This window comes from Alligator mississippiensis, chromosome 2 (assembly GCF_030867095.1).
Source record: "Alligator mississippiensis isolate rAllMis1 chromosome 2, rAllMis1, whole genome shotgun sequence".
Classification (NCBI taxonomy): domain Eukaryota; kingdom Metazoa; phylum Chordata; order Crocodylia; family Alligatoridae; genus Alligator; species Alligator mississippiensis.
In genome coordinates, this window is record NC_081825.1 from 238,375,513 (window position 1) to 238,402,530 (window position 27,018).

At 44.4% G+C, this 27,018-nt stretch overlaps 1 protein-coding gene across 1 annotated transcript in view; it reads left to right on the forward strand.

Annotated features, from left to right (window-relative positions):
- The first annotated feature begins 1,561 nt into the window (after positions 1 to 1,561).
- The window catches only part of LOC102568705 (cytosolic phospholipase A2 epsilon), a 69,475-nt gene continuing 44,018 nt past the window's right edge, over positions 1,562 to 27,018 (forward strand). The window contains exons 1-5 of the mRNA XM_006270327.4: positions 1,562 to 1,656; positions 2,065 to 2,151; positions 15,165 to 15,237; positions 22,318 to 22,454; positions 25,011 to 25,139. Coding sequence (XP_006270389.1) covers positions 1,582 to 1,656; positions 2,065 to 2,151; positions 15,165 to 15,237; positions 22,318 to 22,454; positions 25,011 to 25,139 — 501 coding nt within the window. The 5' untranslated portion in view covers positions 1,562 to 1,581. The remainder of the gene's footprint in view (positions 1,657 to 2,064; positions 2,152 to 15,164; positions 15,238 to 22,317; positions 22,455 to 25,010; positions 25,140 to 27,018) is intronic.

The window sequence follows — 27,018 nt, forward strand, 5'->3', positions numbered from 1 at the left end:
AGTGTGATTTGACTTTGATACAATCTCATTTTTCAATGGGGAAAACGTTCCTTCTGGAAAATTTGAACCAACTTCAGATTTAAATGCCTTTGTAGATCCCCACTACTCCAAATATCATTCCAATTCTGTGCTCTCCTTCATTTTCCTCTCCACCAAATCTCTTCCCTCAGTTTGCATCCTCTCCAGAGTTGCCAACCCAAGGAAATTATTTTTACTGACATCTGCAAAGTTTTTACTGACAACCAAACTTTTTTTACTGACATATGTTTTACATAATGTACATGGAACCCTTCTGCCAGGCCTTGGACAAGGGCTGGGTTCAAACTATTGTAAAAGTGGTGGAAGATTATCAGTACAAAAAAAATATTCAGTCATTAACTCTACCTGTCTGCAGCAATAGTTTTTACTCTATGCTGCACCCATCCCAGGAGCTCCCTATTCACCCTCGCACTGTGGTGCCCCCAACTGTACCCCACACCATACTAGTCCCATCAGCCCCACTCCACTCTGTCCCAGTATGGATGCTCCCCACCAGAAAAAGACCACTGTCTGCTTGCCTATTACCCAACAGTGTTACAGACAGACAGGAAGTAGTACCCACACCAGAAGCCATACATGGCACCCACAAAACCCCAAGTAGAGCTGCCTTTGAAGTGCTGCACACCTGCTCAGACACCAGGTGGAGCTGCTGTGCTTTGGCGTGTTTTCCAACAACGGAGTTTCAGCAGCTTTTTTAGTGCCAGTTTTGCTTTGTGATTTCTGGTCAGTACAGTTTTCTTACAGAATTTAGGAACTTGCATTTTTAGTATGGCTATTTAAGGAGTATCTGTACATTTATGGACAGTTGGCAACTCTAGTCCTCTCCAAGGTCCCCCAAGACTTCCCCTGAGGATATGTCTTCTCTGAGGGTGTGAACCTACAAGAGATTAATTCAGTACAAACTGACTTCTCTGCCACCTAGGGGTGAGGCTTTCTAATAGTACCTATGTCCATAGTTTGAGAGCTGGTCATGTGGCTACTGTTTATTATGGAATAAATACATTACATGATAAAATCTTAGGCAAATTACTGCATAGTAATTGGGACATATGTCTATGACCAGAGGCCTTGTTTCCTGGTGATGAGGTTCTTCCCCTTCTCAGCTGCCTTTTCACAAAGTTCCTCTTGAAGCTGGATCCCAGCAGCATGACTTCCTCTCTAGTTCCCCTTCTCTTCAATAGCCCTTCAACTCTCCTTCTCAAAGTTAGGTTCTGTGTGGTTCCTTTTTCCCCATATCTGAGCCATTTTTCATGGAAGCAGTAGGAAAAGCAGCAACAAGCTATTATGCTTGTTGGAAATCTATAACTGAGAAAGGTATGCTGCCTCTGTGTGTCCTGTTTGGTCACTGCAGCAAACAAATATTCCTACCTTGCAACAGACTTATTCTGAGTACATGGCAAGTGGGTGGTGATTCTTTCTGTTTCAAAAATCTCTGTGGGGTGGAGCTCTGAGTCAATGTCATAAAACATCTGCTCAGCAGCTTCTTCTGCATTGAGATCTACAAAAGTGTTTCAGGAGGCATTGCCACCAGTTCACTGTTCTATGCAAGTGTCATTTTCAGGACCTGATCTGAATGCAGCAAAGACTTCAATGGAATCACTTAATGGCTTCCATCGGGTAAGGAAAAGAGAAAAAAAACCCAAACAAGATTTACCTACTTTGAGATTATGGTTCACATCTTCTCAAGAGCGGTGTGTGCTTTTTTGCATTCTGCCTTTCTTATCTCTTGGGACTGTGTCTATAAGCAAACAGTTTGGCTGTTCCTCTGCCATTTCCAGATGTGAGGATTAGGTCAGCACCCTACTATGTCTCTTACAAATGGTTGCAAACTTCACGGCATTTTTTCCACAGACGTGTCAATACAAGCATAGATAGAGAACAAGATGCTGTAGCATCGTGCGTTCCTGTGGTAGCAGAGTGTTAATAAGCAAAAATTCCACATTTTGTAATCAAAACATGATGGCATTGCAGTTAAGAAGCCAAGAAAAAATATTATCACTTCTTTTTTCTTTTCTTTTTCCTTAGGAATTAAATGGAAAAGCAAAGCCGTTTGGAAATGGAGAAATTAAATGGATAAGCCCATATGTGGCAGAATATGGTGCTGACTGTAGGGTATGTTATAACGGACAACATATTGAAAATGAAGTAATTTGTGGTTTTTGAGGGAAAGGGTATCAGGAATTTTAGAATGAATTTGCTATCTGTCAGAGATTTGCCTGTTTAGCAATACTAGCGATTCAAGGCTCATAGGTGAAATTTCCGTAAGTTAATCATTTGAAAACCATTTTTTGATTATATTTGCTTGTTATATGCAATATTGCATGCAATTCATTCTTTTAAGAGAGATTCATTCAAGTGGGCTCCCTATTGTGCACTATTTACTGTTAAATTGGGGGGGGGGGGAGCATGCCATTGAGCACAGAGGGAAAGAGAGCAGTACATTCTTATTTGATCAGGGACATAAGAAAGTACCTGGCTTGTTTGCCTCTGGTGTGATCTGACTGAAAGGGGGTGTGTCTACACCACTGTACGCCCCCTAGATCCACTCCTACATAAATAGATAGATAGATAGATAATGTTTGTATATCAGCCATATCAATGGTAATATTTCTGCTATTATCAGACAGCTTGCTGCTTGCAGTGCTTTATGTACAGGTGCCTCAGAACAAAATTGGGTGGCTTTAAATGAAATGCTAGCTCAGGTTGGTTAATGGCATCTGGAGTAGGATATTACTCTGGGGAGTATGATTTGTCGGAAAGTTCAAAATCTGGTCTCGTCCACGTTCCTGACAAATTCACTGGTGTAAAATGTCATAGGTTGTCCAAAATGATATAAACATGTAGTTCTATCTGGACATGGTTATACATTGCAATTATGCTTCTACTGCATAGCTTAAAATTTGTAATAGATGCATTTAAACTGTGTGTACTTAAGCCATAAAGCAAAGAAGACTTCTCACTGCTTTTAACTATATCCTTCTGTTCTAACTTCTTAGTGCAACAACCTTGGTAATGCCCAGAATTACTAAACTGCAAACATTTAACAGTGACAGCATCATTAAAAGTAATATGTTTGGGAATTTCCTTTTGGCTTTGAACCATTTGCATTCGTGTTCATGTTCACACTTTTCTCGAACTAGTTAAAACTAGTAGTTCACTTTTTTTTTTTTTCAATAAAAGCTGAGATTGTTGCATAATCCTATAACCCTTCCATCATATGGGACTAAAACATGAAAGACTAGGAGCCTCCACATGAAATTGCATAAGTTAGCAACATTTAATCTTTTAATTGAAATAGTGGTGTCTCAATGTTCACATGAGTACCAAAATCAAGCAAAACAAGTTTACCTTTCCATAGCAAACACTGCAGGAAGATTAGCAATTTGATTAAGACACAGGTATGTGAGCCAGGAGATCTGGCTCCTAATGCTTTCTTTGCCTCAGCTTTCCTGTGTGAACTTGAGTAAACCATTTGTGCCTTAACCGCCCATCTGAAAAATCGGGATAATCCTTATCTGAGTAGTTTTGTGAAACTTCAGTGTATTAATGTCAACTCACAAGCCCTAAGGCAAGGCCCATATTAAGATGAAAAAAAGGGAAAAAAAGCAAAACTCACCTAAGTGCACACACAGTATAGAAGAGCAAATGGTTAATCTACTTCCCAAGCCTTTTCTCAGTTTTTTTGCTTTGTAGGGTTGCCCTTTATTGCCTGGATTAGTTTTTAGGAAAAATCTGCATAGAGGATGTTGCATTAAATATATAATATTTGTTACCACTTAGAGCAGTTGTCTCACCCGTCTTAAAGACAAAGATTAATTTTCTTCCTGGCACAGAAAGTATTATAAAGTAATATGACAATCCATTTGTACTATTAAATGGACACAGGCAACCAGTGACATCCTTTCTGCCTTCCTTTAGGACTAGGGACCAAAATTATACTTAAACCAGTACACATGATCAGAAAATGATTCAAATCTATAACACAACAGAAGTTTAGTGCACATAAACCAGTTTAAGATAAACCTGGATGGATGGATGTAATATCAGAGTTAACTGCTTTAAATTAATTCAATTCATTTAACTTCTGTCCAGATTCCATCCCGATTCAAGTTGCCTCACAGTCCCCAAGCATCCTAAGATGCTTTGCACAAGGGCTGTGCAAAGCTTTGGATCATGATTTGGAGATGATTTGGATGATTCAGAGGCTGAATCTGTGAATCTGAATTGAATCTCTGGAAGTTTTTGGTTTTCTGAATCGATTCAGAGCTTCCGAATCTCTTTGGAAAAGATTCGGAGCCGATTCAGCAATATGGCCATAGAGCATAATGGGGAATCAATGAAATATCTATAACTTTGTTGTTTGTTGTCTGATTTGGATAAAACTTGCAGAGTTGATAGCCTCTGTGGAGAGCATAAAATCTACTGAGTTTCAAGAAGATTGGTAAAGGAGTTTGGGGGGAACTGCACCCCAAATTCTTTAAAGAGAAACTCATGTCACATCTATGTCTTACACCATAGGGAGGGTGAAAACTGCAGGGATGGTAGCCCCTGGTGAGGCCACAAAGCCTGCTAAGTTTCAAGGAGATAGGTACAGGGGTTTGGGGGAAACTGTACCTTAAGCTGCAGACAAGCAAAACTCATGACATGGGTGCTTGTGCAACTAACTTTCTCTGTCTTGGGGTAGTTGATTGTCTGTATTGATTATTTCCTTCCTTAGTCTATGGTTTTTAGGTGTTAATTGTTGCTAATTAACTGGTTACATTAGCTAACAACTGTGTATTGAGCTGGTTCCTGAGTGAATCATGATTGATTGGTAACTAGTAACACAGCTTAGCAGCCAGGCCTGCAGTAGTGTTCCCTCCACCCCAAGACAGAGACAGACACAGTCAGTTGCACAAGCACCCACATCACAAGTTTTACCTGTTAGCAGCTAGAGGTGCAGGGCCCCAGAGCCCTCCTGCACCTATCTCCTCGACAGCTAGCAGGCTTTATGGCCGCAGCAGGGGCTACCATCCCTGTAGCTTTCACCCTGCTGCGCCTTAGCACAGACAGTGTCACCCATGTCATGAGTTTTGCTTGTTTGCAGTTTGAGGTGCAGCTCCCCCCAAATCCCTGCACTGATCTCGAAACTTGGCAGGCTTCATGCTCTCAGCAGAGGCTACCATCCCTGCAAGTTTAATCCAAATCAGACAAAAAACAAAAAAGTTATAGATGTTTCATTGATTTCCCATTATACCCTAGGGCCGGATCTCTGAGGCAGCTCCAAAACTGCGGAGCCGCTTCAGCCAGATTGAAGCAGAAACCCGGTCCAGAGCTCCGGATCAGATCACTGGTATCCAAAGTGGCTGGATCCAAAGCCGGATTGAATAGCTGCCTATTTGCACAGGCCTACTTTGTACCTCCCCTGCAAAGTGGGTAGGCTAGCCTTGTCCCAAACTGTCTGCTTCAGCCAAACAGAGAGGTGTACTCTAGCACCCCCCAGCTTCTGGACTGGGCTACTGCAATATATATGGCTGCATTTCTAGAATCAAATCTGTTCATTTGCTTATTGGTTCAATCTACATAACTTAGACTAAACTGTGAAGATTGAATTGATTCAGCCTCGGGCTTTTTGACTGTCTATACTTAGCCTAGGGCTAGGGATAGAAGTTATACATAAATTGGTTTAAGTGATCATAAACTGTAACAGAACAAAAGTTCAGTGCACATAAACCTCTTTCAAAATGACCAAAACCAGTTTAAGATAAACCTGGCTGGAGGTAGTATCAGACTTAACTGATTTAGGTCAAACCTGTTCATAGAACTTCTGTTCCAGATCCCCCCCTCGTTCAAGTTAACTCACAGTCCTCCAGCATCCCAAGATGTTTTGCAGCCCTGGGCTATGCTGTCTACTCCAATGGAACAGGGACTGCCTCACCCCACTGTTCCTTAGCCTACTTCCTACTTGCATCCCCCAGCTCATAGGGACGGGGGAGCAGACCCCCAGATCCCTCTAGCCAGGGTCTACACAACATGGTGGGGGAGGGAGAGCCCCTGTGGTGGTGGGGGGGTTTAACCCTCAGTAGCCCTTCCGCTTCCAAACTGCTGAATGCTTCCATCACTGCCACAAGAGGGAGAGAGTGAGAAGGAGTACTCCCAGCCAGGTGCCTGCCCATGCAACCCAGCATGGGGATACCGGGGAGCCCCCACCTTGAGGGCTTCCCCCCACCCCAGCCCAGGGTGCCCCAGCCCAGGGCAGCCCCAGGGAGCTGAGGGGAATTCTTCCCCTCCCAAAACCCAGAGCTGCTTACCTTAGCCCCTGCGAGTTTTAGGCAGCCTCAGGGAGCAGAGGGAAATTCTCCTTCTCCTCTGCAGGCAGGTTTGCCTCAGCTGCTGTGAGTCTGAGGCAAAACTAGTTTAAGGGACAGGAAGAATTTCCCTCCACTCCCTAAGTCTGCCCCAGACTATCCCTGAGATTCACAGCAGCTAAGGTAAGCAACTCTGGGGTTCAGAATGGGGGGTTTCCCAAGCTGGGGAAACCACCTGAAGGGGAGACTCCCACAAGTTGGGCCAGCGCAGGGGGCTCCTTAACCCTCTGTGAGGGGACAGCAGGGTTTTGGGAGCATGTACTGCAGAGCCAACTGCAGACATTTGGCTGGGCTGGCAAAGGCCAACAGGCTGGGAGGCATGTTGTAGCACTCCCTGCCTACTGGCCTGGGTCATTGCAGGCCTCCCCTGCCTTTCCCAATTGAAAACTGGATTGAATTTACCGGTTCAATCTACACAGTTTAGAGGAAGCTGCCTAGATTGAATTGATTCTTCCTCAGACTTTTGATTATCTGTACTTAGTCCAGGAGTCTTATGTAGATATTTTTACATGTTTGTACATATGCTAATAACATTAGGAAGTGCCAGAAACACAATTACTGGAAGGGTGTTGTAGGTGGCAGTTTCTTTCTGGCTTGAAGCTAAATCACAGTTATTGCAAAAAAAAAAAAAAAAAAAAAAATCCCTTCCTTTTTTTTGTCTTTTTTTTGCTTTGGGTTGTTTGTCTAAGGCTTGATTTAAAGAAAATATTTACCTCCAGTGGGAAAGATACATGGGAGCACAAAGAACCTAATTATATTAACTGTGTTAAGGTTTAAGGTGTCCGGTTTCAGGAGATGCTATTTTGTTTGTGGTCTTTGCTGGACTGACTCTAACACCTAATTTTTTGGTACCAGTACTGGACTATATGCAGAATTACACAGTTCACACCACATGCCTGCTCACCCATCTCTATACCTATACCCACACCCACTGCCCTCCTCAGAAAGTCTACTCCTGAAAAAGTCTATGCCAGACCCCTCTCCGTCAGATGAGGTCTGCCATTTCTTTCCCGTTGTCCCCTTCTGTCTTCCTGTAGTACTAGTACATTTCACTTACTCCCATTTTAATACAGTCCTCGACTGTGGGGTCTGAGAGTCTGTTTATGAGCTGGTTCCTAGCTTTCCACAGTGCATATCTGAAGCAGGATATGAACTGGTCAAAGCGAGCTACTGGGGTCTCTTGCTGTCTGGTCAGGTGCCCATAGGAACTGCTTCCCTGGTCAGATTTCTAAAACCTGTCACCAGGAGCAGTGCACAGACTTTCTTCTGCACCTCTCTGGCAGTCCCAAAAGAGGTGGTCAATCATTTCTGCCTGCCAGTGGCAGGTCCGTCTCAGGCAATTTGATGGACCTCTCTGCCCTTCATTGTTTCTCCATGTCCACACAAAGAATGCCTGGTGGGCTGCCTGCTATTTCAGGTCTCTGTGCTCCTTTTGCAGATCCTCGTGGAAGAGCCCTTGTGCCCACACAACCTGGCAGTTGTCACCAGGTAGTAAGCCTATGGGCAATATGGTGTCTCTTGCCCTTACCACCTCCTGTATCTTGCGGTGGTATACCAGGGTCACTAGGGTAGTGCTGTAGTGCTCTTTCCACTGACCCTTTGTCCCTGCATATGATGTTCAGGTCATCCATGTATGCCAGGACTTTTGTCTCCTCCCTGTTCCTCCCAGGGATTTCCATTCCCCTGATCCAAGGGTCCTGTCTGAGTCATTGTGCTAGTGGTTCCATTACACAAATAAACAGGACCGGGGAGAGTGGGCAGCCCTGCCTGATGCTCGATTCTACTGCAGTCAGGACTGTCAGGAACCTGTTCACCAGGACGCTACTGCTTATGTTGGTGTACTGTGCCTTTATCCAGGTGACAAAGGTTGTGGGGACTCCCATCTTTTCCAGAGTCTCAAGTAGGAAGCGATGGGATACCCAGTGGTAGGCCTTCTCCAAGTTAAGGTTCAGCATGGCAAAGTTCTGTCCCCTCTCCCACTGGTACTGAAGCGCATCACACAGCTGCATCAGGGCATCATGGATCTGTCACCCTGGCACTGCACACGCCTGGTCCTCATGGATCACTGCAGCTATAACAGATTTAAAATGTTCGGCCAAGACTTTGGCCATTAGTTTGTAATCAAAGTTCAGGAGTGTAATTGGGCACCAGTTTCTCAAGTCCTGCCTCTCCCCCTTCTTGTACAGAAAGGTTATACGGCCTTCCTCTGTCCCTGCTCTCAGGTGGCCCTCCCACAAGTGCTCCTTATAGACCTCCAGCAGGTTCAGGCCTACTTGGTATCAAAAAGCAACATAGAATTCTTTGGGCAAGCTATCTGGGTTTTAAAAACTAGTGCCCAAGAATTGACACAACACCCAGTTGATCAATAGCAGAAAGGCTTTAATAACAATGCCACAAGCAAGTTATAAAATCAAATAACAGGAAAAGACTCCTTCCCAAAATAAAAATGAGCTATTCCACAAAGTCCTAGTACACATTTATCAGCAATAGTGTTCTCTCACCAATGCCAGTGGAGGAAGCCGGTCCAATCTTGCAGCTTTCACAAAGCAGGATCTGTTGCTGGTTAAGCTGGGTACGATGTAGCAGTGATCTTTCTCTGCTTCTCCTGGAGTGCACACTTTGCTGGCAAATTCTGTTAATTTGTATAGTGTTTAATTGTATAACTTCAAAGCATTTTCCCTTGATAACTGGCCAATCAGAGTCCAAACAAACTGGGAGGAAATGTTTTGATCATCATATCATAACTGTTAATTGCTTGGCTCCTGTTCTTGCAATATCTAGTAGGATTGTGCGAAACAGCACCATTTCATTTCGACTTCTGTTTCACTGTTTCGATGGGACAGTGTTTCATTTTGAGTTTCATTTCATTTTTAAACCATTGTTCCATTTTGTTTCATTGAAGCTGTTTTGACGTTTTACCCATAGGCTACAGTGGGGAAGCACGGAACTGCCTATAACTTTGTCATTTTTTGCCCGATTCAGTTTAAACTTGCAGAGCTGGTAGCCCCTTCTGAGACATGATTCCTGCCAAGTTTCAAGGAGAGAGGTGCAGGGTTTTCTGGGAAACTGCACCTCAAGCTGCTGACAAGCAAAACTCATGTCACGTGTGTGTGTGTTAAGGCACAGCAGGGTGAAAACTGCAGGTGTGGTAGCCCCTGAAGAGACCATGAAGCTTGCCAGCTTTCAAGGAGATAGATAGATGTAGGGGTTTTTGAGAAACTGCACCTCAAGCTGCTGACGAGCAAAACTCATGACGTGCGTGTATGTGTGTGTGTGTGTGTGTGCATGCGCACACGTGTGTGTTAAGGTGCATGCTCAATGACACTGGGGCCATAGTAGTGTGCCCCAATGAGGTCTTCTCCCCTACAGCCTCAGTCCGGTCCACCACTTTAAATAACAACAGATAAAATAATAACTTAGTGAGGAGCAGCACAGTAGCGCTAGCAGCATCTTAGGCAGGCAAACCGTGACAAAGCCTTTCTTTCCTCTCCTGCAGAAGCTTCTTCTCCAGCATGTGTGCTAAGGTGTGCCCTCACTGTGTCCTTCTGCCCTCTTCCCCCTCCCTCTCCTTACTTTGTGTTTCCCTGCAGGCGAGCCCAGCTTCAGCTTTGAAACTCAAAACGTTTCAAAACATTTAGACTATTTTGACTGCCCTCATTTCATTTCGAGGCTGTTCTGAAGCCCTTCATTTCATTTCTATTTCACTGTTTCAAGCTTGAAACAAGTTGAAATAGTGTCAAAATGAAACAGCTAGTGAAATTTTGCAACTATTTTCTAGGTGTAAAAATTTGTGCATCTCTGCAGACCCTGCAATTGTAGGTTAATTTACAGGTGATGGCCTTGAGTAGTCAGACAGGATACTCTGAGGTGTCACCAAACCTGTTTTGGGGTGTTTGTATATCAATGGGGCACATTTGCAGTAGCTTGTACAGGTGATGATTTGTTTTTCAAACTCCAGACATACACTGAATGGTTCAGACATTTTAACACCCTATACATTCGGATGTTTGTTGGGAGAAGTGTTTGTCAGGTACAGGGCATCTGTTCTGTATCTTTTACAAATTTCTCTTGAGATGCATATTTAGCCTTTTGTTTTCTTTAGCTGCTAGGTCAATTGAAATGCATATGTAGCTTCCTTGCCTTTACTGGCTTCTGAGACGCATGTGATGAGCATGTCAGTTCTCTGTTGACCATTTTCTTGATTTGACATGATCTAGCACAGAGAATAAATCCAATTGGGGTTGCTCTATTTTGTATGGTTCCAGCTGCCACTTTCATTTTTGTGCAAGATGCACTGTTATTTTAATTTGGTCATAAAGATTTTATGTCTAGGCCTAGCCAAGCTGTTACTGTTTTCACCATCAACAGTCTTACTATTTTGGAAGCTGCAGAGCGTCATGTTGATCTCCTCCAGCATCCACTCCTCTACTAGCCTCTGTCCCTCGTCCTCCCCAAGGACCCTCATGACCCTCCGCAGGAAGTCCTGCATTGCCCCAGGGTCCTCCAGTCATGCTGTATAGAGCTCTCAGTAGAATGCTGCCGCCATCTCCAGCATCCCCTCATTTGACCAATGCTCCACTCATTCTCCATCTACCAGGCTGGTCATTATTTTTTTTTTATGGTTTCCTTTATCTTGCTAAAATAAATAGACCATTCCTCCCCATCCTCCACCCGGGGGGCCCAGGCCAAGAAGAACTTCCTACTCTGTTCCCTGTACCAGGCCCCCATCTTGGATTTCACCTCCCTCATAGCCTCCCTCATGTCCCAACCCCAAGCTGTCTGTTTGTGCAGGCTCTGTAGTTTGTGATTGAGGTATTCTTGCTGCCTTCTCTAGAACCAGGTTCGTCTCCTTCCAGCTTTCCAGAAGTCCCTCATTCTCTCTTTGATGCTAGCCCACCATTCTGTGTGGTTCCAGTATCTGAATCAGGGTTTTCCATCCTGCATGGTGCTGCCTGAACTCCCACTGTATATTTTCATCTTCCAGCAAAGTCACATTCACTTTCCACATGCCCTTGCCTCTCTTCGGCTGCTCCCCCATTTCTACTTTAACTGTTAGGAGGCAGTGGTCCAAGAAGCAGACCAGTGTGGATTTGGCCTTGGCTACCTTCCACCCTTTTGGGAGGAAGATGAAATCTATGTGTGATTTGGACTGCCCCAGAGGGTCTACTTGGGTGAAATTGCCCCCTGGACCTGTGGCCTCTTTGTCTGTATCCACCAGGCTGTGTTCACAGATGAGCTGCTGCAGCAGCTTGGAGGATGGGTCCAGTCCTTTCATTTGGCCTCTGCTTATTTTGTCACCCACCTCAAGGAAGCAGTTCATGTCATTCATGATCATCGCTGGCCAGCCACTGGGCACCACTACCACCATGTTATTGAGGAAAGCATGTTTTGATGTCCTATTTGCTGGTGCATGTGCATTCAGAAGCTCAAAAGTCCCTTCTTCTATTTCCAGGATGACTTGTAGCAACCTACCTGCAATAATTTCTCTGTGCTGTAGGGGCCACACTCTGTCTGCCTCCAAAAGCACTGTAACCCCTGCTGCCTGGTCATCACTGTCAGACCAAAAGGAGGGACCACATTGTCATCTCTTCTTGAAATCGACACAGCCCCTACAAGTACAAACTATGCATGATCTTTAGCCTAAAGTCCAAAGGTGTATAGTTTACTATATTGTTCACTGGGCTGGGCCCCAGCAGTCAGCAGCATTTCAAGCCATGGTGATCCCATAGTTTAGCACTGCTCAGTATGTATGTGTATTCCAGATGCCCCCCCACAAAGGATCCATATGCTAATTAGCCCTCCACGCATGACTGGAACTGGGTGTTCTTGTCATGAACCCTGAGATCCTCCAAAATTGATATGCAGATGAGGTGCAGGACAACCTGGTCTGGCTCTGCTTCATGGAGTGTGAGGCCACACTAATCATTTGTGACAGGCTGAGAGGGGGTGGCAGAGGGATTCTGGATGAACTGTTTGGAGCCCTATTTGGTGATGTTTGCCAGACATTTAAGGCTGGTGAAGAGAGAAGAATCATTGGAAATGGGAAAGAAAGGCACAGCTCAGCTATGGGAGTGAAAACAAAGTTGAAATTGAATCAATATCACGGCACACCTTGACTTGATGAAGAGCCAGTGCTGAAGGGGGCTTTGCACAATGGGTACTATCCTGTCTTATTCAGATGGGCTGCACTAGCCTGTTTTTGTGGTGGGTGCCCAATATGGGTTTTGTGTTTTATAGTCATACTCGATGTTGGCTGCATTTAATCAACTTCTTAGTTAGTTTCCATTACTGAGTACATGCTGCTTTTGGCAGCAGCTTAATGATAGACAATATATTTGGTGAGATTTCCCTGTATGCATATATAAGATGAAGGGCTTTTTTTCACCATGTTGATTGGGAGAAGCAACCTCATCTTGTATTCAAGTAAATACATTATTTCTTATTTACTAGATGATTAATTTTTTGCTTATATTTGTATTAAGCTGCATTAAGATGTCACCTTGAATTTAATTAAACACCAGACCAATGCTTCATATTTATTAAACAAGTAATGTTTTTTGCATGCTGTTCAATTTCCTTCTCATACACTGTATCCAGAAGCCTTCCAGCAATATCTGTTCTCCTGGACATAATGCTTGATCTATATCAGTGAAATATTTGTTCTGAACAAGACAAGAGAAAAATGTGTTGTATAAATGAACTGAGCAATTCTTTAATCTACGTTGGCTTGCTGGATTTTTCTGTTCCTGTTTATGAACTTATTTATAATTTTACTGGATAATAAAAAATGTCTCTTTTTGGATACAAGGTATTCACTCTGGGCACATCTACATGTTCATTAAAGAGCAGTAGTTACTGTGTAAGTAGTTTAGTACTTGCTTAATGAAGTACTAACTGCTAGCTACTTCAGTAGCACTGGTGAAAGGGTATTTTGTGATGCTTACTGCGCAGTAACACTGCTTACTGCGCTAATAACACTCCACAGTAGGCTTTTTAGCATGGTTTTTGACCAGTTTGCTACTGTGCAGTGTTATTAGCCGACCATGGCATAAGTGTCTCGTGTAGATGTGCCTTGTCTGACATATATTTAGTTTCAGTACTGCTAGTGATACCAGTACATGATTCTAAAGTTGCAGACATTGCAGATTATGGATGTTCATAATTTCTTACATCTAAGCTGGATCCAGAAACAAAGTGGTTAAAAAGTCACTCACACTGAGCACATTTACATGTACAATTAATGTATTCCACAGTGCACAGGGGCAATGCATAGGGGATACACTTAGACAATGGGCAGGGTGGGGCAGGCAGGTGTGCTGGTAACAACCAGCCACCTCACAATTGGCTATGGGGGACTGCTCCGCCTGGCCAGCGAGATTGGCCCCAGGGGGCATGTGCCCCCCCTGACTATTGTGGCATCTGTTGCCCATGCCAGTGCATGTCTACACATGCACCTCCATCAGGAGCAAATTGAGCTCAACAGGAGCAGCCCAGTCAAGGGCTGCTCCTGCCCTGCTCTGCCCCCCTTCAACAGCCAGGAAGAACCCCAGGCTCCCCCCAGTGCCAGACCCAGCTAACAGGGAGCATGAGAGCTTAGCTCTGAGCTCCAGAGGGTGAGTGGATCTGTCCCAGCTGGTAGGCAGTTCCATCCCAGCCAGGGGGAGATCATGCTGACCCATGGGGGAGGGAGTAGAGGACACACCCATCCTGATCTCCATAGAGCAGGAACAGCTGTCCTGGCTGCTAGGACAGCTGCCTCCCAGTCACATGGAGATTGGGACCTGATCTCCATGGGGCAGGGAGAGCTGTCCCTGCTCCTAGGCAGCTGCCTCCCAGCCACATGGAGATCAGGCTGGGACAGTTCTCCTAGCAGCTACATATCACTTCTGAGTAATGCCCTAGTTTTGCATTGATATTCTCTCTCAAGACTCTGTCTCTTACTATGTGTGATTGGCACAGATTTTGCAAACTGGCTGGTCAGATCTGACGTTCTTTGTTTGAAATTAGAGTTTTCCTTCTAGCAGGGGTGACGTGCATGGGGGGGGGTGTACGCGGGTGCACATGCATCCCCTGAGTGTTGCAGTGTACCCCCTACAAAAAGGCACCACTGACACTGTCAGCAGTACCTGTGGGCAGCCACCACTTGCCACCCTGCCTCTGACACTGCTGACTTGTCCCCAAATCCACCTCAATCATAAATTCTACCTTTAAAAAAAAAAAGACAGGAGAAATCTCTTTTTCAATTTTTTCCTCTGTTCATCAAAAAACTGCATGAAAAAAGAGACCATTCTAAATAGACCTTGAATCTGGTTGCAGAACACCAACCACAGTTTTGTTTAGCAATTGTACAAAGCCAAAACATAACGTTTTAGTGAATAACTGTATCATAGTATGTCATTTTAGCTGTAAGGAATCGCTTCAATCCAAAATTTGTCTGAGATCACTGTGTGAAAATGGTGTAGGCTGACTTAAGTGGTTCACCAGTTTTTCATTTTTTTTCTTCACTTATTCTCTTTTGCTCTGTATTTTCTTCCCCAGGCGATTGAAAAGTTCACTGGGAGACGGGAGTGATTTTTTCTTTAATGAAGGAATGAGGAAAGAGCCACCTATGGAATGGAGTTCTGGAGCCTTCACTGATAGTCATATTTTTGTTGTATGGTTATTTTAAAAAGTCTCCCTGAGCAGGAGTTATGAACCTTTTCATGTTTTGTTATAAATTAAATGACTTTATTTAATGTTGTTAATATTCACGTGGTTTTGTTTGTCATTTTTTGACAGAAGGAAGCATCCCCTTGCTACTTGCTTTCTGTGAGGATCATGAGAATGAGGAATGTTCCTCAGAAAGATATCTGTGAGTACTTGCAGTGTTAGTGGCTCCTCATAGCTTTAAAATTAGTGAGCATGACTGAACAACAAGGACAATTTGTGTTAGAGGTAAAAAATTTCAGGAATGAATTTAACTTCATAACTGTCATTCCACTGACTTGATTTTAGCAAAGAACTTGACTGTGTGTGTGCTGTAAAATGAGTTATTCTGTTTATGAGGCTATCCAATGCATCTGGTTTATTTTCAGAAGATATATTTATGGTCCAAGTCCCATATGTACAAATAATTTTACAGTTGTCCAAATATGGTAGAAATATAAGAAAGATACATGGCACAGGGAAAGAGCACAGCAGCAGAATATTCAAGGCATCTCACTATAGCTCCAAAAGTGTAAGTTTAAGCTTCACTGTGAACGCACATCAAAAGCTACTCCCAGCTAACAGACAGTAAATTCAAGTGGGGTGGTAAAAAGAATCCAGGCATTGTATTAACCACAACACTCCTTTGTTTAATATTGCGTGCATAAATTGGTATGCTTTAAGCTCACAAGGTCAATGGGCAATAGGTTCAGACATTCCTTTGTCCTTTTTGGTATGGCATAGTGAAGAATATCTGGACTTCGATACATGTTCAGAGTATTGTCAAACTATAATCAGATAATCAAATTACTATTATTGTCAATATTGTTATTGTTATTTATATTGTGATAGTGCCTAGTTGTGGCAGTCATGAGCCAGGACCACAGTACCAGGCATTGTATAAACACAGAACAAAGAAAAAAACCTTACCCAAAGAGTTTGCAATCTAATCCAAACACTGGGAATTGTTGCTAGAGGATCTTCTACCACAGTATATCTGTCATCCTCTCAGATGTCACTATCTTACCCTTCAAAATAAGTAAACTGAAATACTTTGAAGAGCCTAAATTCTTGCCCTTTTACACCTTTTTGGCAGGTCAAAGTGTGTATAAATTATACTTGCCTTTGTACCTCAATGCAAGTGAACTTAGTGTCCTGAGAGGCTATACAGAATCACAAGATCTTACTGCTTTTAGCCTTCTATGCAGATAATAGCCTATAGTGAGGCATAGCTTCTAGTATAGTGGTTTTCAACCTGTGGACTGTGGATGCCTGTGGGGTCCACAAACTATGTCTAAGGGGTCTGTAAAAGATCACTATGATCAATCAAAAGTATGTGAATACCCAGACTTACAATGCAAAGGTGTCCACACTTCCATACAAAATTTCCAAAGGGGTCCACACCTCCATCTGAAATTTTTTAGGGACCTACAAATGAAAGAAGATTGAAAACCACTGCTCTAGTATTTACCTTGATTATTTAGAGAATTAATTCATACTCATTGTCAAACTAAACATTTATGTGTAGCTTGGCACCCCATGAAAGATTAGCTTTCTGTTGCTATTTCTCACTAATTATGGTATATTATTACTAACATGTAGTAAGTTTTTGCCACATCTTCTAACTTCGCTTTTTTCCTTTAGTTCACCCATCTGTCTGTCTGTCTGTCTGTCTGTCTGTCTGTCTTTAGTAAATAAAGTTTAAAGATATTTTGTAAAGGAGGCTAAATGTTGCTTTCACTCACAAGTAACAAAGTAACTCAGTTGTTCCTTCAGAATGGAAGAATGGGAGAAGTTTTGCATAAACAAGTCAAAATGGTTTAGATTAGAGTGATTTAGTCCAAACACCTGAAGTTTGTGGGGGCCAGGAAGCTCATTTAAACATTTGTCAAGGTTGAACTAAAGTTAAATAGCTGTATTTGTGTTTGGTGTGTTGACAGAGTGTGTAGCGATATTAAAACAGGGCATTGTAATATCTTAGTAAAGAAACAGCCATCTATAATAAGCTATGCATTGAATAGGTGGTAATTAGGTACAAATTAGTTGTACAATAGGGCTTTGAGTCTAAGTTCAAGGACAAGCCCTGGCTATGACTTGAACTTACAAGCACTATTACTTGGACAGAAGAAACAAATAGTGACAATCATGTGAGATCTGTTATTTTTGTAAGGTTTCAGACCAGATTGTTGGGCTATGAAATGGAACTGGAAAATAGACCTCTTATGGTCATGAATTCAGCTCAGAACCCAAATGAAGGGCAAGTTTCAGTTGAACTCACACGTCTGAATTTCAAGGGAGTTCCTGGCACCTTCAAAAAACCACTCTACAGGTTTATGCTACAAGTGGGAAAATAGCTTCCGTTTTGAAGCATGACTGGTGGGTGGGAGATATAAAACCTACTGCCCTTTTCCTGAACAGGCCTTTTTGATGGGGAATTGACATGTTTGAGGTATTCAGAGGGCAGGGAGTTGTACCAATAGATGGGCCTGTTTGGTCATTTATCTCAAATAGAACATGAATTCTCTTGAGACTTGTGTCCCAGACAGTTCTATATACTGAAGGCCTCATCCTTTGTCATTCACTGTTGATCTGAACTGGTGTGAAAGTAGACTCGGACCCAGAATTTTTAAGCATATGAAGGTTATACACACTCCAGTTCCTCAGAAAGCATACATCATAGTCAGTAATGGTGAACTTTGGTGGGGGGAGGGTAAAATCCAGAATTTAGTGCATGGGAAACTTACAAAGTCCTTATGCATCAAATCAGACATTTGAAAATCCCTTTGGGAAAAATAAAACCTTAGGCTCCCCCTCCAACTTGTTTTCAATTTTACCAGCTGCATAGACAGTTCTAAAAGAATTGGAAGCTCTTCCCCAAGCTGGTGTTTACCAGCCTCCTTCCCACAGAACAGGGGCCGTTGTCTTTTTAAGGCTTTTAAGATTTTTTAAGTATGCCCCACCTCCCATTCCTGCGCCAGGGTACTTGGAGAGGCTAATCCAGGGGGATGCAGTGAAGTTGCACCTCCCTTTGATACCTGGTCTAACCATAGTTTAAAATCAACTGCCTGGCAATGGCAACAGCATTCCTATTTAGGCAGAAGTGAGGGAATTAATTTTCTTCATGGTTCATTATAATCTACCCCATTTCTTCATTCCATAAGTGCTAACGACCAACTCTCCTTTTTAATGTTTTTTATGTTGCACTAATCAAATTATCCTTTTTCCTGCAATTCTCCTGTCTCTTAGCTGACTCTGGTAATGCAGTTCCTATTTCACAGCCCTACAGACTGTATTTAACACTAGCTAAAAACATTTACTCAGGTGTGGCAAAGTTAACTAGGGTGACTCACCCTACACACAGTAACTCAGATGTGGAAATAACTTTCAGTGAAGCACTGGAAGCACTGTTAAGATGCTCAAGAAAGTTAAACTGAAAAATATGGGCCCCTAGCTTTTAGTAAAGCTTCTTTTTTAACTGTATTATGTTAAATGTGATGAGGCACCACACCATCTGTACTACCCCTTTATGAAATCCTAGATCCTCCCATGGTTGTTTGAGAGACTGGTGAGGTAACATGGAAACTACTAGGCCTGTGTGAGTCGGCAGCTATTTGATCCGGCTTCGGATCCAGCTGCTTCAGATGCCAGGGATCCGATCCAGAGCTCTGGACTGGGTTTCCGCTTTGATCTGGCTGAAGTGGCTCCGAAGCTTCAGAGCCACCTCAAAGATCCGGCCATAGGGTATAATGGGGAATCAATGAAATATCTATACCTTTTTTGTTTTTTATCTGATTTGGATTAAACTTGCAGGTGCTAGCCTCTGCTGAGAGCATAAAGCCTGCCAAGTTTCAAGAGTATCAGTGCAGGGGTTTGTGGGGAACTGCACCCCAAATTCTTGAAAGAAAAACTCATATCACGTCTATTTGTTACACCACAGTGGGGTGAAAACCACAGGGTTGGTAGCCTCTGGTGAGGCCACAAACCCTGCTAAGGTTCAAGAAGATTGTGCAGGCATTTGGGAGGAACTGCACCTCAAGCTGCTGACAGACAAAACTCGTGACATAGATGACCCTGTGTGCATTAAGGCACAACGGGCTGAAAACTGCAGGAGTGGTGGCAAATTTCATCCAAATCAGACAAAAAACAACAAAGTTATAGATATTTCATTGATTCCCCATTATACCCTATGGCTGGATCTCTGAAGCGGCTCCAAAGCACTTTGGAAGCTCCAAACTGCTTCTGAAAGCCTAAAGAAGCCAGTGCTTCGATCCGGACATGCTGCTTCAGAAGCATCCAAAGCTTCTCTGTATCCGAAGCATGGTCCAAAGCCTCGCACAGCTCTAGAAACTACATTGTTTCCTTGAAAGCCTGCCAAGGAACCACGCCTTTTCAGAGGACATGTTAGTTTGGTCTTTCAGTAGAAAATGTATTCAATCATTCTGCAATAGCAAATTTCTGGCTGGATCTAGTTATTTTACTCCCTTTGCAGTTTTCAGAACAGCAACTTTATTCAATATGAGCTTGCTGATCAGATTAACAGAAATATTCAGTGTACAACAGTTTTACAATGTGGAAAACAGTACATTATTGCACAAAAGATTGAATTATGTTTTTTAATAGTCATCTTATTAATGCAGCTTTTCCCTGTTACTCTGTAGCTGTGGAGCAGTAGGCACATGCTAAGTCCTGTATTTCCTTTAAGCATGAATTTTTATGTCTGTGATCTTTGCTCTATTAGGTAGAGCAAATAGCAAGATAAAAACGAGTAACCAAATAACACTAAGGGATTGCACAAAGATGCTATGATTAAGCACAGCTTTACTGTAGAACATTTATCCTCTGTGTTGAAGACATTAAGATTCCAAAGAAATCATTGCATAACATATTTCTAATGGGCAAACACAAGAGAGGAATGATGTCACGTTGTGCTTTTGGTTAAGACACTGGATTGGGACTCTGGAGATCTAGCTAGATTTCTAGCTGTGTCACAAACTTCTCTTTTGATGTTGGGCAACTCATTTGAGCTCTGTTTCTCAGTTCCCCCTGTAAATGTGGAAAATAATATTCTCTCTCTCTCAAAAAATTTGTTTGTCATGTCAATTAGATCTCGCATTATAAGATGTGTGGGACAGAGACCATCTTTTACTATGTTTTGTAATGGGTCTAGCACAATCAATCAGCTCTGCTACAGTACCCTGTGGTGCCATGAGAACCTTTTAAAGTACCATGGGGTGCCATGCAATATTAGCACTGGTCAACACCCTAGATCCATGGAGACCAGTCCAAGACCTCCAGAGGCAGGGCACGTTCAGCCTGCAGATGGGATGGTACCATAGGCAGGTGGAGAGTGGCAACCAGGATAGGTGGGCAGGGCTGGGTCTGGGATCATGAGGCGGTGATAGTGCTGGGCTGGGGCACAGGGCAGAGCCACAATCTACTCTCCACGTGGCCCCATGCTGTCACCACCCCAGACTCTGCCCCACCAGCCATTCCTGCTACTGGATACCACTCCCCACCCACCCATGGCTGCATCCAATCCACCCAGCCAAGTGTGCCCTACCCACAGGGGTCCCAGGCCAGTCTCTGTGGAGACCCCACTCACCTACTCCACCTATTGCACCTGGTTTTGGGTGCAGGGCAGATAGGCAAGGTGTCTGGGCAGTGGGTCTGGGTCTCATGGCAGCAGTGACAATGGCAGCAGCAGCTAGAAGGGGCCACCGCTGCTGGGGCTTCTAGGAAATTGAGTCTGGTCACTGCACTGCACCCATCCCACCATGCACCTCAGGGCAGTGGGACTGGCTACATGTGCCATGGCCCAAACTGCCCCCTGTGTCTGGGTCGGGCAGGGCCAAGGGACCCACCATGGGCTGGATAAAATCCCTTGGTGGGCTGGATCCAGCCTGTGGGTTGTATTTTGCCCACCCCTGACCTACATGATTCACAAAATAAACCCAGAGATTACAAATTGGAATCCATAGAATCTAAAACACTGGGATGTGTTATGGTTTTCTTAGTTCGCTGCCACAGCAGAATTGCTCTATTACTTTTCCTAGTAAAAAAAAAAAAATGAGTAAAACCTAAGAGCTGACTTTTTCCAGAGGGGTAACTTGAGTTTTATGAAGTTGAGAACTACTGCTCTAATCCCGGCTGGGGACTCCAGGAACTACTGAAATGATGCCCCTGAGGATGATGACAGATTGCCAAAGGCAGAGACATAAATATGTCTTAAAAAAGAACCTTGAACCTGTGATTGAGCTACCAACATTTGGGAATCCACAGCAGTAAGCAAACTATTGTTGATGTCAAAGGAACACCAGGTTCTATACATATAAGCTCTGAAAAGATTTTTAATATGCCTCAAAGAAAAACATGGCAAAGAGATTTAATGATGTGGCTAGTCATCAGCAATCCCCTGATTCAAGGATGATCTCTGCCATGGCTCATTAATGGATCTTGTGGTGACTCAAGAGTCCAGTCCTTGAGCCGCAGATCTGTCTACGGAAGTTACGGGACTTTCCACAGGAGAGAGTAGGCTGTAGCCTGGGATTCCACTTCTTTTCCTTCCTCTGCTCTCTCTCTCTGCTTCTATGTTAAGACATTTTACCTTGAAATGGGCTGCTGCTTGGTTGAGGTTGCAGCATCACCGGAGATAATTAGCAGCCAGTTCCTCCCAGCTCTTGATATCAGCATCCTTTTTCTTGAGCTATACCTGCATGCCCCTTATCCATGCTGCTGTACTCCCCCATCTACTGTGGTTGGCATACTCTCACCAGGCTGCCTCGGAGAGTCAATGAGTTTGCTACACAACTGCTGAACAAAGGAGGGAAAGAGAACTTTTGTAATGTGGTCTCTCCTACTGTACCACCTACCTGTTCTCTCTTTTGCCAGTTTATGTTGAAAACTAGCAAATTGCCGTTCAAGAATGATGTGGGGGGGAGGGGGCAGAGATGGAGGGGGGAAAGCTTGTTAACCCCCCCACTCCTTCCCCTCCATCCCTGCAGTCATGGTGGCACTTTGCCACTCCACCATCGCCACCTCCTGCCCATAATGCTCTTGGAGCACTCTGATTGGTTGTTTCAGTAACCAAATCAGAGTGTTCCAAGAGCATTATGGACAGATAGACGGATGGACTAAGCCCTTTATTATATTAGAATATTAGCATGAAATTTACTAGTGTATTGAGTTAATCAATTTTGCATGGGATACACTGCTGACTTACAAATTTATTCTTATTTTTCTTCTACAGTAAATAAAACTGATTGCTACGTGAGCCTCTGGTTGCCATCTTCTTCATCTGAAAAGTTACGAACTAAAGCTGTCTCAAACTGCAAAGATCCTGTTTGGAATGAAACCTTCTATTTCAGGATCCAGAGTCAGATCAAGGTAGACAAAAACACCTAGAACTTTCTCTTGAGTCTCATCTATAGGCAGATCCTGCCAAGCTAGGCAGGGCTAAGACTTTCAGATTTTCTAACAGTGAAGTTACTTGTTACTCTTAGAACATACTAAATACACTTACAATGCAAAAATCCTCATGTTAAAGCTCATTAACTTGTACTAAGTGCCCTCTGAGTGTCTCAGAGTTATGGCACTTCAGGGCCATATTACCTAGCTCATGTTAAGGCAACTTCAATCTGCTCAACAGAGATAAAACAAGCAATTTGCAGTTCTCCAGCATCCCAGAATTCACTGCTTCCAGCTACCTCCTGCCCAGAGCGGTGGTAGATCCCAGGTGTCCTGGCTCCTAGCCATGCCCTCTAGTGGCAAGTTAGAGTTATGCAGGCAAGAAATGGTATTAACCCTCAACATGTAACCACTCAGAGCATATTTTAACTTCAACACCTCTTAACATTCCTCAGATTTAGTGTGGTCTAAGTATAACATGTAACTTCACCCTGTTTGCATCTAATATCTTTTCATTTAAACTGCACTAAAAACTCCTCTTGGGATCATTTTAACTTTTCTAACCTACTCCTGAGATCATTTAGTATGCCTGAAGGCTGCTTCTTTTTTGTATACTTATTTTAGATGCTCTGGTAAAAAAGAGAGATGTATAGGATGGCAACACATGCAACTGATGAAATACAAGTCTGTGCCTGCCTCCGTTCGATTAAGCGCTCCGGTGTGGCTTTAGCCCAGACTATGGACCACGCCCGTCCTGGGCTTGCAGGTGGACCCCACAGGCTACCCCTGCTGACATCAGGGGGTCCCCTTAACTCGCCTGCCACGACTTGGAATGTTGCTTCAGTGGAGGGGTTCCCCTTTGGGGCAGCCTCCAGGGTCATCACACCTCCCAGTGGGCACTCACAGGGCTCCGACCTCCCATACACCCCGGCCACTCGCCACCTTGGGTTGCTGATCTTCGGGCCCCTTTGGTGTTCTCAGCTCTTCCCCAATCTCTGTCCACGGCTTGCCAGCTGCGTGCCTGAGTCTTCGGGCCTTGGTGTATGGTCCACAAAGTCCTCGGACCTGGTCCCTCAAGGTAGATTCTCTACTGTCCTATACTAATCACCCTGTGATGTGACATATCAATCCCACCACCGTGACCACTAATGCCCCTAAGCTACTGGGCCCGGGTTCCACAGCCCCGGCGGCTCACCCCACTAGGGTATTGAGTCCCTGCCTCTTCCTAAGGCCGCTGTGGGCCACGAAGGTCAACTGTCCGGCCCCACTTTGGGTCTTTGGCCGCCCTCCGGTGCAGCCTGACGAGGCCTCGTTGGCCATTCCCCCTGTTACCTCCTCTCCAAGGCTTTCATGCAGGCTCACTCCTCGGTCTCAGCGCCGGCTTGCCCCAACGCTACTCTCTCTGTGCCTGTCTCTGGTTCCTTCGCGGGTGCTGCTGCCGGTTCTGCTGTAGGTGCAGCTGCTATACCCCCTGCCAGCATTGCTCCCAGCTTTACTGCTGCTTCTGCGGATGACGTCCCTACCGCTTCCGTCGGCTCTGCTGTCAGACTTGCCACCGGCCTCTCTGCTGACGTCGTTGCCGGCTTTCCAGCCGGCTCTGTTGTCAGCGTTACTGCCGGCTTCCCTGCCAGCTCTGTTGTTGGTGTCGCTGCCAACTCCGTCGGAGCCTCTCCTGGCTCCGCCCCCAACTTTCCACGCAGCCAGCTGATCCCCTCCATGTGATGGCTCTCCCCTCAAGCCTTTGCTTGTCAGCCGCCCCGCCGCATCGTCGGAGCCGCTTTTTATTTCTGCCAGGTGGCGTCTCCCGCCCACACTGCTCAGCCGCAGCTGGATATGCGCGTGGCTAATCACCCACAATGGCGGTTTCACTGCGTGCATCTCCTCTGGCTCTTCGGGCTCTGCGAGAGGTAAGTGGGGCTCTCCTTTGGCCTGGGGCCCTCCTGCAACCCCAGCTCCCCTGGGACAAAGTCAAAATCAACAAATATTTGGAACAAAATCTTACTGAAAGGAAGCATGGGATAATAGAGAAAGCAAAGGACTAGGAATAAGAACTACCAAGTTTGAACAAAATTAATCAGTTTATCCAGACTGAATACTGGTACTAATAAGAACATTATATCTAAATGCATATTCAGTACAATTAGTTCTGTTAACCTTGAAAGTGTATGGATCAGTAAAACTCACAGAAAACCTAGAAATGTGACCTTGTAGAGTGCTTAATATGAGATTCGCTACATCTAAAATTAAATTAACACATTATCTAGATGGAAAATCTGTCACAAAATATTGGCAAGTGAACATGACAACACAAATGAATTTCCACTACAGCCTTAATTTATAAAAGGAAACATATATCTTCTTAAAGTCAGATTAAACACCTATTCTCTCCATCTTCTGCTGTGTCAGTTTTTCTCTAATCACTTTCTTTTTTATTTCACTTTCTTATAAACACATACCAAGCGTGAATTATTTCTCAAACATCCTCTTTCCTGGGTGCATACAAATTAACAATATTTTTCTCATTTCTCTTCCTAGAATGTCTTGGAACTGACCATATTTGATGAAGATATTTACCAAGACGATGATCACCTGATTGTCCTCTTTGATATAGCTAAACTTCCCCTTGGAGAAACAGTTTTTATTTCATTTCAATTAAATCCACAGGTGAGGACTAATATGACAAGAACTGAGTAGAAAGAATTTGTTTGTTTTTCCTCCTAAACTTTTTTCTGTTGTTGTTTTTTTTAACGTAAAGTATGAGTGGTCTGGTCTATCCATATTGATTTCTGTCAGCCTATGACAGAAGAAAGCATCTCCAAAATTGCACTTGACACTGAACTGAATTCATAGTTTCATAGTAGCTAGAGTCAGGAGGGACCTGAACAGATCATCTAGCCTGATCCCCTGCCACAGGCAGGAATGAATGCTGGCTTCACAAGACCCCAGACAGGTGATCATCCAGCCTCCTCTTGAAATTGCCCAAGGTAAGGGCGAGGACCACTTCCCTGGGAAGTTGGTTCCAGATTTTGGCCACCCTAACTAAAATATTGCCTTCTGATCTCTAACCTTAAACCTATTCTCCATCAGCTTATTACCATTGATCCTTGTCACCCCAGGTGGTGCTGGGGAGAAAAGGGCTCTACCTTTTTGCTGTTGATCTCCCCTGATGAGTTTGTAGGCAGCCACCAGGTGCCCCCTCAGCCTCCTCTTGCTGAGGCTGAACAGGTTCAGGGCCCTCAGTCTCTCTTCGTAGGGCCTGTCCTGCTGCCCTCTCACCAAGTGGGTGGCCCTCCTCTGAACCCTCTCCAGGCTGGCCAGATCCCTTTTGAAGTGCGGCGCCCAGTACTGGACGCAGTACTCCAACTGCAGCCTGACCAAAATTGCATAGAGGGGGAGTATCACCTCTCTGGACCAGCTTGAGATGAATCTTTGGATGCATGACAAGGTATGGCTGGCCTTGCTGGCTGCAGTCTGGCATTGGCGGCTCATGTTCATCTTGGAGTCCATAATGACTCCAAGATCCTGTCTGCCTCTGTGCTTTCAAGAAGGGAACTCCCCAGCCTGAATGTATGCTGTGGATTCCTTCTCCCCAGGTGCAGCACCCTGCATTTCTCTACGTAGAACCCCATCCTATTCTCATCTGCCCACTTTTGTAGTCTGTCTAAATCTAGTTGCAGCCTATCTCTTCCTTCAAGTGTGTCCACCTCACCCCATATCTTAGTGTCATCAGCAAACTTGGACAGTGTACTTTCCACCCCCTCGTCCAAGTCGCTGATGAAGATGTTAAACAATGCGGGCCCAAGGACCAAGCCCTGGGGTACCCCACTGCTCACATCTCGCCAGGTTGAGTACAACCTGTCCACCACTACTCTCTGGGTGCGCCCCATCAGCCAATTTTTTACCCATCCAACTGTGTAGGCATCAATGCCACAGTCGCTCAATTTATTGATGAGGATGGGGTGAGAGACAGTGTCAAAGGCCTTCTTAAAGTCTAGAAAGACTACATCCATGGCGACACCATCATCCAAGGATTTAGTTACCTGGTCATAAAAGGCAATCAGGTTGGTCAGGCAGGGACCTGCCTTTGATGAACCCATGCTGATTGCCCCTGCGCATGATCTCCCCTGCAGGCCCCCCACAGATGTGCTCTTTGATGATTCTCTCCAAGATCTTCCCGAGCACCGAGGTGAGGCTTACAGGCCTATAGTTACTTGGGTCCTCCTTCCTCCCTTTCTTGAAAATTGGGACCACATTAGCCAGTTTCCAATCCCCCGGCACCTGGCCAGATGACCACGAATGCTCATACAGCGGGGCCAAGGGCTCCGCAATGACCCCTGCCAGCTCCCTCAACACCCTTGAGTGGAGGGCATCTGGACCTGCAGATTTAAAAATGTCTAGCCGTCCCAGAAGATCCCTAACTACATCTGCACTGACTGAAGGCCTGACAGAGCTATCCCGAAGATTGTCCCTACCTCTGGTAGGTGGGATATCCCAGTCCCTGTTCAGGAAAACAGGCAAAGAAACTGTTAAAAATATCAGCTTT